Here is a 15,064-nt window from a genome sequence, read left to right as displayed (position 1 = left end):
GCACTTTCAATGTGTTCCATTTGTAGTTGTCATTGAACGGGTCATTAAATTGCACTTTGAATGTGTCATTGGCATGTATTGCAGTGTAGTTTGGTTTTCACAGGCATAGTGTACTTTGAATGTGTTCCATTTGTTGTCAATGCAGGCTTACTTTATTACAGTGTAGTGTGTCTGTGCATAATATCACGTCAAAAGCACAATACCATGGCACTTAACATTACACAATACCACTTAAAAAACACAATAGCTACCAAGGGTTCTTGCAAATTGGCATTTCATTAGTCAACAACACTATTACAAAACAGAGTTTGGCACAATCTTCCTATATAACATCCAATTATATAACCTAAACCATCATACAATAACCCAAACCTCCATGCCATCATACACCCAAACCTCCATGCCATCATACACCCAAACCTCCATATAACATCATATAACAACCAAAACAGTCTTAACCTACATTACATTCACTTAAGAGCAACAGAAATAAATAAAACTAAAATAGAGAACCCAAAGAATATAATGCTTCCCACAAACATAGCCATTGCAAATAATGTGATGGAATTGAGAGCTACTGGAGGAACAAGAGGACCAGCTTGAGGATGTCGATTGATGTTTGGTATCAAATGAGGAGTCCCCCATTCAAAAAACTTGCAAACCCTTCTACTGCACTTATAATATGGCCTCCCAGGATTATTCGCGGACTCAGAAATGAATACAGAAGCTCTCTGGCCACATCAACACCTCTTATTCATCATTCGAGGCCTAGCATTGTCCATTATCAAGACCTTCAAAAAATTAGGAGAACTATATATATGTACACGATCTCTATTTGTACAGTTAAACTTGTCAATATAGAGCCAAATACAGAAAGGTGATTACCTTATATATATATATATCAACTGACATCAATAGAGAGCCAAATAGAGAGAAAGGATTACCTTATAGTCGATACAGATCTGAGATTCACAGAGAAGAGTAGAACTCAACAAATACAAAGAGAGTGTGATTAATGGACGACAAACTGATGGCACGAGAGATAGAGGATTCACAACGAACAGATAATCATATGGATTGAGAGGATTGAAAGGTATGACGAATCAATTTAGGGGTTTTTTGAAATTATTTTAGGGTTCCAATAGTTGGGTGTATATACGGGTGTGTGTATATATATAAGGATTGAGACTTAAGGTGCGTTTGGCTGCAACGGTCATAACAGGGGCGAATTGGTCCTTTCAGCTTTGTAAGGGCATTATTGTCCATCAAAATTAATTCCTATATCAAGTGTCACACACGCGCTCAAATTAGAGACATTTTTTGGCCAGATTATTGCCGGAGGGAGCAATCTGCAACAAATGTGACTAGTTCAAGGGGTTTTTGGCATTTTTTGTAGTACAGGGGTTGTTTGCATGTTCCTCAATAGTTCAGGGAATTTTTTTTTGCACTTTACCCTATATTTAATTATATATTATTAAAATATTTTTTTTATCATTATTCCTTTATTTTTCTTCCCCATAGAGACCTATGTAGGAATATCTTTTATAAAAAGTCAAATTCGTCATTTTTTTACTTTTTTTTTTTATATATTTTATTTTTCTTCTTCAGCTTGTCCATTTTTTTGCTTAATCCTTTTGTGCTAATAAATATTTATATATATGTGTGTGTATTTCAACATGATAACAAAAAATTACATCGTTTTAAGACTGGACATAAATATAATCACAGGTAATTGTGAAAGTAGAACCGGTTCGTTGTGTAAATATATCAAGCCGGTCCGAATCTGTTTAAGGCCTAGGTAACAAGTAAATTGTGAAAGTAGAAGGGCTTGTTGTGTAAATACAAAGTAAAGGCCATCAATGATAAGTACGTGGCTCTCTCTCAGCCGTTCTCAAACAACGTTTCACTTTTTTGGTTTGAAAGGTGTAAAGACCAATGAAATCGTCTACCTACCCTAATCCGAGACTCATTCGAAAGTGTCGCGCTTTGTATGACACTATATTAATAATTGAATTTCATTTTGATATTAACTCTAACTTTCATTTATACCTCTTTTATTTTTCATATGAATTTATTGTGTCAAGTACTCTTGTAACCCGGTGGCCTGCAAACCATTGGGAGCAAGAATGGTTGTTTTCAGTACAATGGACAGATCTTTTGTAACATGAGGCCCCTAGGCCATGTGAATTTGACCAATCTTTCACTTTTTGGGCTTAAAATGTGTGAGACCAATGACATGGCCTAGTGGCCTGAAGGCTGATGTACAGCAATGAACATGTCTTTGTAATATGAGGGCCCACTAGACCATGTAAATTTGACCAACCTTTCACACGACTAGGGTTTGAAAAGTGTAAGACCAATGATATGGCCCAGTGGACTGTAGCCAATTGGGGCCATTGGGCACAAGTACTGGGTCAGTCTTAGTACAACGGACATATACTTTTGTAATATTTGGGCTATGAGGCCCACTAATGTGTAAATTCACGAGAATAACAAACATCAGTGTTTTCTCATTTCTCTCTCTTCGTCAGTGCGTGTAGTGTGTGCCTTCAACGACGAAAGTCACGAACCAGCTGATCTAGTGCTCGACGACCGGCGACTACTTCGGAGGACTCCTCGTCGACCACCGGCGACTACATAGGTACATTTTCTCTACCTCCTATTTCTCTTTCTTCTTCTCATCTTTTTCAAAATGAAAACCCTAGAATTCCACCATTCTAAAACCCCTCTATTTCTTTCTTCTTTTCCTTTTTTACTCTTCTTCTACTCCAAATTTCTTTGATTCCCTTGAAAGTACCTCTTTTTTCTCTTTTCTTATTATTATTTTTTTCTTCTTGAAATTGTTACTGCAAATTCATCAGCTAAATGTTTACATTTTATGTTTGTGAATTTTTCTTTACTGCAATTTTGAAATTGCAACATGCTATTTGATTACTACACTCCTATTTTTGTTTGTTTTGTTTGGCTAAGTACATGCTGTCAATTTTATTAAATACGGTTTAATCTATGTTCTGGAATGAAATAGGTCATCTTAGATGTTATTTTGAATTTGAGCTATAGCATGTTAATAAGTTCTTTATTTGAGTTTTTAAGTTAATTTGATTTTACAACCAAATTTGAAACAGTATGGAGAAAAGGAAATTGGAGTTGACACCCCCTGCAGAGAGAAATGATGGTAGTTCAAAGCGAACTCGACACAATCAATCAATTATTTCCAAGCAGTCAGGCCAAGATCGATGTGAATATCTAACTATTTTGAATGCATCAATTGATAGTGTCCGGTTTGTTGTAAAGCAAGGACTTGCATTTCGTGTCATTAGTGAATTCGAGGATTCGAGCATTCAAAAGGACTTTCTTCCGTTTTTGCGATGTCTTGCTGATTACAACGAGAATGTTAAATCCGTTGTATTAAATAATGCCCCAGAAAATCTACTTGAGCTTCAAAAAGACATTACTAATGTCACTGCAACGGAGACGGTTAATCTTATCATCAAAGATATTGGAGATGCATTTTTTTCAATATTAATTGGTGATTCTTATGATATATCGATGGAGGAGCATATTGCTGTTGTGCTACGTTACGTGAACAAGGATGGGAATATCATTGAGCGTTTTATTGGCATTCTACATGTTAGAGATATAACTGCTCTTTCACTTAAGACATTGATAGATGAGTTATTTTCTAGACATGGATTGAGCATTTCTAGACTGCGTGGGCAAGGTTATGATGGGGTTACTAATATGCAATGCGAGTTCAACAGTCTCAAAATACTTATTTTAAAGGAGAATGAATTTGCCTTTTTTGTTCATTGTTTTGACTACGAGCTTCAATTAGCTCTTGTGGCTATGGCAAAAAATCAAATCGGCTCCTCTTTTATCACATTGGTTGGTAACGTGATGAAAGTACTTGAAACCCCATGTAAACATCATGATATCCTTCGAGAGAAACAAGTTGCTGAAGTTATTGAAACACTTGACGAATGTGAAATTTCATGTTGGGGCTCAAACTATGGCACTTTAATTAGATTGATTGTGATGTTCTCATCTGTAATTGGTGCTCTTGCTATTATTGAAGAGGATGGATCATATTCTAGTGGGAAATATGAAGCAAATAATTTGCTGGAATCAATGCAAACTTTTAGTTTTGTACTTAATTTACATTTGATGAGAATTGTGTTAGGGATTACAAATGAATTATCAAAGGCATTACAAAGGAGAGATCAAGATATTGTAAACTCCATGTCCTTGGTCAAAGTAAGCAAGCAACGATTGCAAATGATGAGGGAGGACGGATGGGATTCTTTTACTTGATCAAGTTTCTTCCTTTTGTGAGACACATGAAATTGATGTTCCAAACATGGATGATATGTTCAAAACTCGAGGACGACTGCATCGTAAAGCTCCAGAAGAGACAAACTTGCATCATTATCGTGATGAGTTGTTCTATAAGGTCATAGATATGCAACTTCAAGAGTTAAATAGTCGTTTCATTGACTCAAATATTGAGTTACTTCTCTGTGTAGCATGCCTATGTCCAGATGATGCCTTCATTGCTTTTGACAAGAAAAAATTAATTCGCCTTGCTCAATTTTATCCAAAAGAATTTTCTGCAAGGAGGCTCATGAAACTTGATGCTCAACTTAAGAATTATATTCTTTATGTGCGCTCTAGTAGTAGCTTTGAAGGATTGGAAGGGATTGCTGCTCTTGCAAAAAGAATGGTTGAGACAAGACTCGACAAGGTATATACAAAGGTGTATTTGCTTCTTACGTTGGCGTTGATCTTACCAGTGGCATCTGCCACTGTGGATAGGGCATTTTCTACTATGAATTTTGTAAAGATTCAATTGCCCAATCGGTTGGGAGATCAATGGAAGAATGATAACTTGGTTGTAGATATAGAAAAAGACATATTTCGGGACATATCTAATGAGGTTATCATGCAACGCTTAGAAATATGAGAATTTGTCGAGGACAATTGTAATGGTATTCGATGGAATTATTATTAATAGATATTTAAGTTCCTATATTTGTCATGTTAGTTGGAAAAGATATATTTTGTCATGTTCAATGCTCTGTCGTTTACCGTTTGTAGTGTAACTTGACAGTTCATTATTGTTGTCTTCAGTTACTCGTTTTCAGGTTGCAATATATAACAAATAATTTTTTATTATTGTTTTGCATATTATGTTGCATAACATCACTATTTACAGGGGGGAGATATGATTCTAATAAATTTTGAAGTTAACGGTCTCTTCATAACAATGAATCAAGGTGAAAATAGGTGATATTTAAGAGCTAGATAGGTGATATAACTTTAGCATTTTGAATTCTAAACAAAATTAAAATTCAGTGTTATAAGAAAATTACATGAAGAAAGACACTTTTTTAAAAAAAAATAAAATGTGTAGCCAAAACCCCACTTGGGTGACTTTCTTAATAAAATCTTTTGTTGCATGAACATTTCTAAATAAAACCTTTTTTTAAAAAAGTGAATTGCCAAAACCCCAATGTTTTTATTAGCAAATATTAGACATGAGTGAAGAGAGCGTATTCCTGCTGAATAAATTTAGCTTTTTCTAGGTTGTCTTGTTTAATATAGTTTGTCTTTCTAATTGCTCTACATAGACATTGACAACTCTTGATCGTCTTGCTTTCTAATGGTGCAATGTTCACTTTTTATGCTATTATTTGTTTTGTCATTCATATCTTTGTTCTGAAAATGGCAACTGAAGTTGGTAAGAATCTGTCAAATATGACTGACTGTTTCTTAGAAGTTGAATGCACAATAAGTTAAGGCGATTTTGGTATGTTACCCTAGAAGGCAACTCTTGAGAAGTTGACCTTGCAGCATCGTCGTCTAATCCCTCTACTGCTGCTATTCGCTGGAGGGGCCAGCTGTTGACCTCTGATTTTCACTGCATTCCAGCTATGGAAAGAAACATATTTCAGGTACCCCTCCTCTCCTCTTAAATATAGAGAAGTTTTTACCATTTGTTCCTTTTAATTGATATAAGCTACTGTTATATGTCAGAAGTTGGAACAGAGTATTTCTTAGTATTTGGAATTCGTTATCTCTACGGTTTACTATAAATATTTTTGTTCTTACCTGTGTCAGTTTTTTCATGCACCTTCAACCAAATGATTCTTAAATTTCCAGAGAAATCCATTTGGTACTTCCATAGGATATGCTTCTTTAAGGAAATGACCCAATAATGGAACTTTTTGCTTGTTCTTCTTACAGACACATATTGAGCACTAGGAATTGAGATAGACGGAAAGTAATGCCATTGTGGAGATTTTACATGATAGCCTCCTGTGGGTACTTTGTCACCACAGCTATGTTTGGTTTCTTCTAAACCTTAGTACTTATCTTACCTTCTATACCATCGCTTTTGGGTATTTTACGGTTAAAATTCCCAGAGTCTTGGTGAATGATGGTATTATCAAATAATGCAAGCTCTAGTGTTGCAGAAACTAAACTGTCTAGTGATCCTATTATCTTTAGTATGTGCATGCACTAAATAACTTGATATATAATAAGAGAAATTAATTATTTTAAGTTAGAAATATTAGTTTGCAATACATCACATATAAATTGTGCAAAAATTTTAAACTTTAGGTCCATATTCAATCCATCTGGGAGAAATTCAACACGATTTAACATCAAATAATCATGTACCGAAGTTTACATCAAAAGATTAACTAAACATTGAATAAAATGAAAAATAACATCTGCTGGAAGCACGAGCCTTTTACCATTGAGGTCCACAGTTAAATGTTTCCTCTCTTTCTAACATTCAATGTTTTTTTTTAGTAGAAAACTGTGCATTGTATTACTTTGTTTTTATGTTAAACAGTCACAACCACTGCAATTCCGAACCCACACCAGGAAGAAAAAAGAAAAAAAGAAAACAAAGGAATAAAAAGGAGCTTATGATTATTGATATGCTTGGAGTACTTCTTAAACTACCAATTTTTATTTGGACAGTATATACTATGCATATATTAATCTAGCTACTTGTGCCTGCAGATTAAGTGAATAGCCGCTACAACGAATTGCAACGTACAACTCTAGTTATTCTCTTCTCCTACCTCACTTGTACAGCAACATTTCAGAATTGGCAATGGCTACCGAGAGAGGACAAACACCAATATGACCTGACACTGGATATTGGGCTCCCTCACCACCAAGCGTAGTTCTTTCATGACGATTGCAGACTTGAGGGCCGAGGCACTCAAATTTGTTGGCATAAGGCCATTGGAAAGCTGGTGGCAAGCAACAGAAAGGAAAACCATTAGCAGCTTCGAAGTTTGGCCCTTGAAATTTGACTACAGCAGATTATACAAGTGTTCAGAACAGAAATTTGGCCTTCGAAGTTTGGATTTTTGGTCAATTTTTTATTTTATTATTATTATTTTTTTAAGTCTAATTATTTTTCTGTTTATTGTTCCACTTCCTTTCGAACTTATGTAACTGGCAGCATAGTTCTAGTTGTGATGCCCTTTTAGTCCACTAGTATCTTTCTAAATTTTAATTGCTGTTCTGATCTTTGCCCTATGGTCCTTTTGAGTGTGTTTGGATATTTACCATATGGAATATTTGCCCTTTTAGTTGTCCAATTGCTAAGAAAAAACAAATGCATTTGGGCAGACTTGCACACATTGTTTCAGTACTACTCGTGATTTTTTATGGATCTTATACAACAATAATTCAATTTGGGTATTCTGTAATTGTTGGTGAAAACAGAGGCGGTGTTTTACAAGCGCAAACTCACAAGTCACAATATTGCTATTATCAGGACTTGATTAAAAAGAAAATCCCAGAAGAAATTCACACACTCGCAGAGTCACATGTCCTATTATCTTGTTGGGGACTTGAAACTCACACCTTCTAGTTTTGAAGGCTAGCAATTACCACCAAACTAACCCTTTGATTGATTTTTTACATTCAACAACGATCTCATTGGTTTAATTAAATTTCTCAGTCTAGAAAGCACGGATATGGATACGAAGTGCAGATACGATACGGACATGGCAATACAGAAAATCTAAAAAAATAGAAACAAGATATGAGTACAGCAGGATATAGCAAAATAATAATAATAATAATAATATTAATAAATATATTTTTATTTTTTAAAATTATTTTTATATCAATTTTTTGTAATATTATGAATCTAAATGCAATCATTAATAGTAAACGTAAGAGACTAAAAGTTCGTTTCAAATCACTAAAACAAGAACATAATTTACCAACTAAAAACTATTAAAATTTTCTCAACCCTTATACTATGTTAATGTTGCTGAAAAAAATCACATTTTAAAGTTCAAAACTTTTAAAATTATGAATACGTTTAAGAAATATCAAACACGTATTTATGAATATCTAAAAAATATCAATATCTGACACGTATCTGATACAATATCAAGCAATCCTTCAAATTTCTTTGATTCTCTTGGAAGTTCTCTCATTTTTCTTCACTTTTTATTTTTTTCTGTCATTTTCTTGTTGCACTCAGTGTATAGGATTATAATAACTCAACCCTGGTCCCTGCTTGTACTCATCTATGATGTCTGTCAGTACCCTTTTTTTTTTTTCCTCTCTTTTCTCATTCTTCAAATTTATTACTGAAATTTATGAGCTGAATGTCTATATTTTATGTTTGTGAATTTTACTTTAATGAAAATTTGAAATTGCAACATGCTATTTGAATGGTAAACTCCTATTTTTTTGGCTGACCTGCTGTCAATTTTATAAAATATGGTTTAATGTCTGTTTTGGAATGAATTAGGTCGTCTCAGATATTATTTTGAATTTTAGATATAACATGTTACCAAGTTCTTTTTTCTCTTAGCGTGTTTTAAGTTAATTTTGATTATATACAACCAATTTTGAAACAGTTATGGAGAAAATGAAATTGGAGTTGACAATCCCTGCAGAGAGAACTGATGGTAGTTCAAAGAACAGTCGACACAATCAATCAATTATTTCCAAGCAGCCAAGCCAAGATCGATGTGAATATCTAACTCTTTTGAATGCATCAATTGATTGTGTACAATTTGTTGTAAAGCAAGGACTTGCATTTTGTGACATTAATGAATTTGAGGATTCAAGCATTTAAAAGGACTTTCTTCCATTTTTGCAATTTCTTGCTGCTCACAATGAGAATATTAAAGCCGTTGTATTGAATAGTGCTCCGGAAAATCTACTTGAGCTTCAAAAAGACATTACTAATGTAGCTACAACGGAGACTGTTAATCTTATTATCAAAGATATTGGATATTCGTTTTTTTCTTTTTTAATTGGTGATTCTTATGACATATCGACGGAGGAGCACATGGCTGTTGTGCTACGTTATGTGAACAAGGATGGGCATATCATTGAGCGTTTTATTGACATTGTACATGTTATAGATAAAACTACTCTTTCGCTTAAGACATTGATTGATGAGTTATTATCTAGATATGGATTGAGCATTTCTAGACTGCGTGGACAAGCTTATGATGGTGTTGCTAATATGGAAGGCGAGTTCAACAGTCTCAAGATGCTTATTCATAAGGAGAATGAATTTGCTTTTTCTATTCAGTGTTTTGCATACGAGCTTCAGTTAGCTCTTGTGGCTTTGGCAAATCAGCGTATCCATTACCCTCTTTTCAAGTTGGTTGGTAATGTGGTAAATGTCCTTGGAGCCCCTTGTAAACATCGTGATATCTTTTGAGAGAAACAAGTTGCCGAAGTTATTGAAACAATTAACAAATGTGAACTTTCATGTTGGGGCTTAGACTATGGTACTTTAATTAGCTTGATTGCGATGTTCTCATCTATAATCAGTGTTCTTGAGATTATTGAAGTGGATGGACCATACTCTGAAGAGAGATATGAAGCATATAATCTGTTGAATTTGATGCAAAATTTTAGTTTTCTACTTGGTCTACATTTGATGAGAATTGTGTTGGGAACTACAAATGAATTATCAAAGGCATTACAAAGGAAAGATCAAGACCTTGTGAACGCCATGTCCTTAGTCAAAGTAGGTAAGCAAAGATTGCAAATGATGAGGGGGGATGGATGGGTTTCTTCTTTTTGTGAGAGACATGAGATTGATGTTCCAAACATGGACGATATGTTCTTAACTCCAGGACGACTACGGTGTAAACCTCGTACAAACTTGTATCACTATTGTGATGGGTGTTTTATAAAGTCATAGATATGCAACTTCAAGAGTTAAATACTCATTTTGCTGAGGCAAACATTGAGTTACTTCTCTGTGTGGCATGTCTATGTCCAGATAATGCATTCATTGCTTTTGACATGCAAAAATTAATTCGCCTTGCTCAATTTTATCCAAAAGAATTTTGTGCAGTGAAAAGCTCATGAAACTTGGTGGTCAACTTAAGAATTATATTTTTGATGTACGCTCTAGTACTAGTTTTGAAGGATTGAAAGGGATTGCTGCTCTTGCAAAAAGAATGGTTGAGACAAAGAAAGACAAAGTATATTCGTTGGTGTATTTGCTTGTGACATTGGCGTTGATCTTACCAGTGGCATCTGCCTCTATGGAGAGGGCATTTTCTGTGGAGAGGGCATTTTCTGTGGAGAATTTTATAAAGAATGAATTTCCCAATCAGTTGGGAGATCAATGAATGAAGGATAACTTGGTTGTAGATATAGAAAAAGACATATTGAGGGAAATTGACCGTTGTAATTGTATTCGATGGGATTATTATCAATAGATATTTAAGTTCCTATATTTGTCATGTTGGAAAAAATTATATTTTATCATGTTCAATGCTCTGTCTTTACTGTTTGTAGTGTAACTTGATAGTTCATTATTGTTGTTCTTCAGTTACTCGTTTTCAGGTTGAAATATATAATTCAGTCTTCTTAATTTTCTTTTTTCTTTCGTATGATTAAGTGTATACTATATCTGCATATTCTTAAGTTGACTCCCTCCTATGATACCCAAAATTTTAATAGTGACGTGATAGGTTACTGGGGAAGATATGATTCTAATAAAATTTGAAGTTAAGGTCTCTTCAAAACAATGAATCAAGGATAGGTGTTACAATAACATTTTTTGAAGTGTAAAGGAACTTAAAATTCAGTGTAATAAGAAAATAACATGAAGAAGCCTTTTTTCTAAAAAAAAAAGTGTGTTGCCAAAGCCCCACTTGAGTGGACATTACTAAGTGGCCTAGTTGGTAGGGTGTCTAAATATCCAAGCGTGTTTGTCCGTGTTCAAGTCCCTCTCTCCTTAGTTTGTCAGGTTTTTAAAAAATAAATAAATAAACGGCCCCACTTGGGTGACTTTCGTACTAAAACCTTTTGGTGTTCATGGGTATTATGTCTATGATACATATTAGATGCACCTACTGCTGAACACTACCCCACTATTATGTCCAGCAGAGGTGGAAAAATACGATTTTGAATGACTAGATGTTACCTTAAGCCTTTCTTAATCTTGTCCTATGGTTCATCGTTATTTCAAAATAAGCAAAATACTAAGTAAAATTTTCTTCACTGCATGCATCATTGTATCATTTCTTTTTTTAAAAGGATATATATATATATATATATATATATATATATATATATGAATTGCATGACTCACCTTTGAGTTCAAGTTTGTTATTAGGTTCCAATTTTTCGTTTTCTCCCACTGTTTTTATTAGCAACTATTAGATATGAGTCGAGAGAGCATGTTCCTGTCTTCCAACATCTAGACTTTAGACAGACACATTTGTTCCTGACACGTCAAATTCAGTGCAGCATTGGCCAAACCCTTAATTCCTGCCAAATAAATTTAACTTTTTTCTAGGCTGTCTCGTTTAATATAGTTTATCTTTTGTAATACCTCTAATTCTCAAAATGATATAATTAAAATTTATTTATTTATTTTATGTGCATTTCAATTGAATAATTGATTATTTGATTTGTGTGCATTTAAATATGATTATATGGCTATGTGTTTAATGGTTTTATTTGCTTAATTGGTAATTGTGTCTGTTTAAATTAATTGTAATTGTTTTTAATTTAATTATTAGTTAATTTAAATATTTGATTATTAGTGACTTAATTGACGTGTAATTTCCTGTAAACTTGTGTTCTGTGCATTCTATATAGTCTCCAGGGATTAATTCAACTTTTAAAATTGATGATTGATGCATGTTATATCAGACTATAACTTGTTTACGTTTAAATAACTGAAATCGGTTTCTTGCATAAACTGTGTTGTTTTTGTTTTAAACTTCTGTCATTAAATTCACAATAGAATTTGAGGAGTTTCTAGGACTGTTGGGACTTATATTGAACGTTAAGAACTTTAAGTAAATTTGGAAAAGAGAATTGAACTTCGCCAAAGAAGATAAATAGAGGAAGCATAAACTGTTTCGATCATGGTTTAAGCTTTTGTCAAGTAATTCATACTGGAATTGGAGAAGTTTCTAGGATTGTTAGGACTTAATTTGAACCTTAAAAATCTTTAACAAAAGTGGGACAGAGGACTGAAACTTTGCCGAAAGCGAAGAAGGCAAACAGAGGAAGCGAAGAAAGAAAAACGGAGGCTGGGTGAGTGGAGGCGACTCTACCCTTCAATGGAGGCGGCTCCATGGAAGTGGAGCCGAATCCACAAGGTGTTGAGGTGGCTCCAATGTGGGTGGAGCCTGCTCAACCTGAAATTGGAGGCGGCTCCTCTTTTGAAATTGCCCAGAAATTGTTTTCGAGTAATTTTCTGAGTCTAGGGGCTTAAATGAATTTGTTTAAAAATGTTATGGGGTTTTAAATGTTTAAAACTAACTTGTTAAAGCCATAAAATAGTTGGTTTATGCTAGAGTGCCAATCCTAAGGGGCATCATGAAACATAAACAAATAATAGGCATATTGTCAAGGAAGGAAGGAGGAAGGTGTAAATCGCTAGTTTGTTTTAGCAACTTAAACGGGCTGGTGTTAAATTATTTCTGGGATGTTATATAAATGATATATATAATTTAATGAAGGCCGAAAAGGTTGGTTTAAGATGTGGTTATAGACATCATGAACTTTAGGTACTAAATTGCGTGCTGTCAGGAGTTGAGGAAGTTTCCCTCGTTGGTTGTGTTTTAACCAATTTAAATGGATTAGTATAAAACACTGTTAGGATTTCATATAATGTGCAGTTTAGACTTCTGAGTACCATGCACAAGTTTTATAATTGGGGATTAAATGGACGTCATGGGATTTAAAGATTAATTTACATGAAGTCAAGGATTGAGAAAGTTGTAAATGCTAGTCTTCGTTTTATCAATGCGAATGAACCAGTAGGGAAGAATTGGTTGGGAATTCTAATGTAATGTTACTCAGTTTATAATTCTGATAATCATTATACCATGCTATGGATGTTAATTGATGAACTGTTTAATTTCTGTTTGATTAATTGTATGGATGTGGATAATATAAATTGTTTAGCATTACCTTAACAATTTATTTGGAGGTTTTATGATTATAATCATATACTGGATGCATGATGGGATCTTAATAATATCTGTTTTCTATTATACTGGTTTTTGGATATATTTGATGTTCATTTGAATGTGCATCATCTGTGGATCATATGCATTATATGCACCGGTATGGGACGGTGGCATATCAGAGATAGATTAGATCAAAAAGCTAAGTCCTACCTTTTCATACATAAAGAATGGATTAACTAAAACAGTTAAATCCTACATGGATGCATATCCTGTCAACTAAAACAGTTGAACGACATAATGGATATTTGTTTTATCTTTTCTGCACTAGAAAGGAATTTATATTATACTTATAGTATCGTGATATGAGCTTGAGTCTCCTTATCACGGTTAGCGTGCGTATATCGCCTAGGATTGATAACCAGGCCTGATGGTGTTTCCCTAGTTGTTCTACTCGGGTTGAGACGGATTATGTAGGCTGGTGAACGTACTATAGTGTGTACTTATATCTATATGGACTACTTTAGCTATTGTTGAGCTATCTAGGATGTATCTGCGTATCGGGTTTATGTATGGATTATACTAATATGGAACTTGTATGTGGGCCTGACCCACCCTTATTTTTCAGGTGTTCGACGATACCAGGCTTAAAGCTTGTTTGTGGTGATACAGATACAATCACTCACTCTTCCAACTAAATAGGATTTTCTTTTTTATTTTAGTTTTGGATTTTAATTCTGTAAAGTTTTATCATTTGGGACTATTAGGGGTCCACTAGTTGGATTCCCGAGTTGTACGGATTTGGAGGATTTAAATGATATTAATTTATTATTTAAAGTTTGAGGATTTTTATTTTAGATTTCTTTCAGCGCATTATTATTTTATTCTTAATTCAGTTTTTATTCTTACTTGTTTACATATTGATTGTTTGGTATCCCTTGGATCTGTGCTCGGACTTGATCACCCGTGGCTCTAGAATCGAGGGGTATCACAATTAGTATCAGAGTACTCCAGGTTCTAGTGTCTTTAGGAGTGTCTTTCGTTAGAAGTCTTCCGCGTTGCGTTTCTTAAAACTTAGAGCCATATTATGATTCGTTGTACTCATTTACGGTTCGTTTGGAGGAGTTGATGTCAATTATATTTCATAATTATGGAATGATTGACACTAGAAGGAGGATGGGGTCCAAGGCGATGGCGAATCAGACTCGAAGGAGTAGAGGAGTACGTTATCGAGTTTTTTATCAGAAGCAGAACTTGGGATCGAAGGTTTAGTTCCGGTTGGTGCTACTTTTAGAAGTATAAGCCAAGGAAGAATTTAGGAGTGTGTTTTAGGTCACCGTATAAAGGGACCAACACGATTTTAGTTGTTCTCATAAAGGAGACAACGAGGATTAGGAGTCCGAAGAGCATTCTAGTGGAGGAGATTTTGGTATACCTAAGAAGGAGGGTATTAAATTCTTGAAAATCAAGGATCTTGCAAGGGTGATTTAGTTCGCTAATAGTATAGTGAACGATACTGGTAGAGTTGGCGTGGATCGACCTACATATAATTAAAGCTTTGTGTTCCCTTAAAAGAGGTAGATAAAGAAACTCTTCAGGGGTTCAGGAATCGGATG

At 34.3% G+C, this 15,064-nt stretch overlaps 3 protein-coding genes across 4 annotated transcripts; all 3 read left to right on the top strand.

The window, feature by feature from the left end:
- The first annotated feature begins 2,507 nt into the window (after nt 1-2,507).
- LOC132299284 (uncharacterized) lies at nt 2,508-5,170 on the top strand. Of its 2 annotated transcripts, none has more exons than XM_059795806.1 (2): nt 2,508-2,641; nt 3,126-5,170. In XM_059795806.1, the coding sequence occupies exon 2, from the start codon at nt 3,127-3,129 to the stop codon at nt 4,309-4,311; it is 1,185 nt and encodes a 394-aa protein (XP_059651789.1). In that variant the 5' UTR covers nt 2,508-2,641; nt 3,126; the 3' UTR covers nt 4,312-5,170. The 2 variants fall into 2 exon arrangements, with proteins under 2 accessions (XP_059651789.1, XP_059651791.1); XM_059795808.1 differs by having other exon boundaries at nt 2,509-2,641.
- Nucleotides 5,171-8,905: 3,735 nt separating this feature from the next.
- On the top strand, nt 8,906-9,721 carry LOC132301039 (uncharacterized). The gene is made up of 2 exons (XM_059798332.1): nt 8,906-8,954; nt 9,180-9,721. Exons 1-2 carry the CDS (start codon nt 8,906-8,908, stop codon nt 9,719-9,721), a joined length of 591 nt encoding a protein of 196 aa, XP_059654315.1.
- A 93-nt stretch (nt 9,722-9,814) lies between these two features.
- Nucleotides 9,815-10,646, top strand: LOC132301038 (uncharacterized). Its single transcript, XM_059798331.1, has 2 exons — nt 9,815-10,152; nt 10,367-10,646. The coding sequence occupies exons 1-2, from the start codon at nt 9,815-9,817 to the stop codon at nt 10,644-10,646; spliced, it is 618 nt and encodes a 205-aa protein (XP_059654314.1).
- The last annotated feature ends 4,418 nt before the right edge of the window (nt 10,647-15,064 follow it).

Source organism: Cornus florida, unplaced genomic scaffold (genome assembly GCF_030987335.1).
Source record: "Cornus florida cultivar Cherokee Brave unplaced genomic scaffold, ASM3098733v1 CherokeeBrave_3.0.0_Hap2_Chr03, whole genome shotgun sequence".
NCBI classification, from domain to species: Eukaryota; Viridiplantae; Streptophyta; class Magnoliopsida; order Cornales; family Cornaceae; genus Cornus; species Cornus florida.
The sequence above is the reverse complement of the archived record's forward strand: the minus strand, read 5'-3'. Positions and strand labels throughout refer to the sequence as shown.

Coding starts and splice junctions, on each gene's coding strand:
- LOC132301039 (XM_059798332.1), top strand. CDS start 8,906: ATGGAGAAAATGAAATTGGAGTTGACAATCCCTGCAGAGAGAACTGAT. Junction 8,955..9,179: donor CCCTGCAGAGAGAACTGATG/GTAGTTCAAAGA, acceptor AGAATATTAAAG/CCGTTGTATTGAATAGTGCT.
- LOC132299284 (XM_059795806.1), top strand. CDS start 3,127: ATGGAGAAAAGGAAATTGGAGTTGACACCCCCTGCAGAGAGAAATGAT.
- LOC132301038 (XM_059798331.1), top strand. CDS start 9,815: ATGTTCTCATCTATAATCAGTGTTCTTGAGATTATTGAAGTGGATGGA. Junction 10,153..10,366: donor TTAACTCCAGGACGACTACG/GTGTAAACCTCG, acceptor AATTTTGTGCAG/TGAAAAGCTCATGAAACTTG.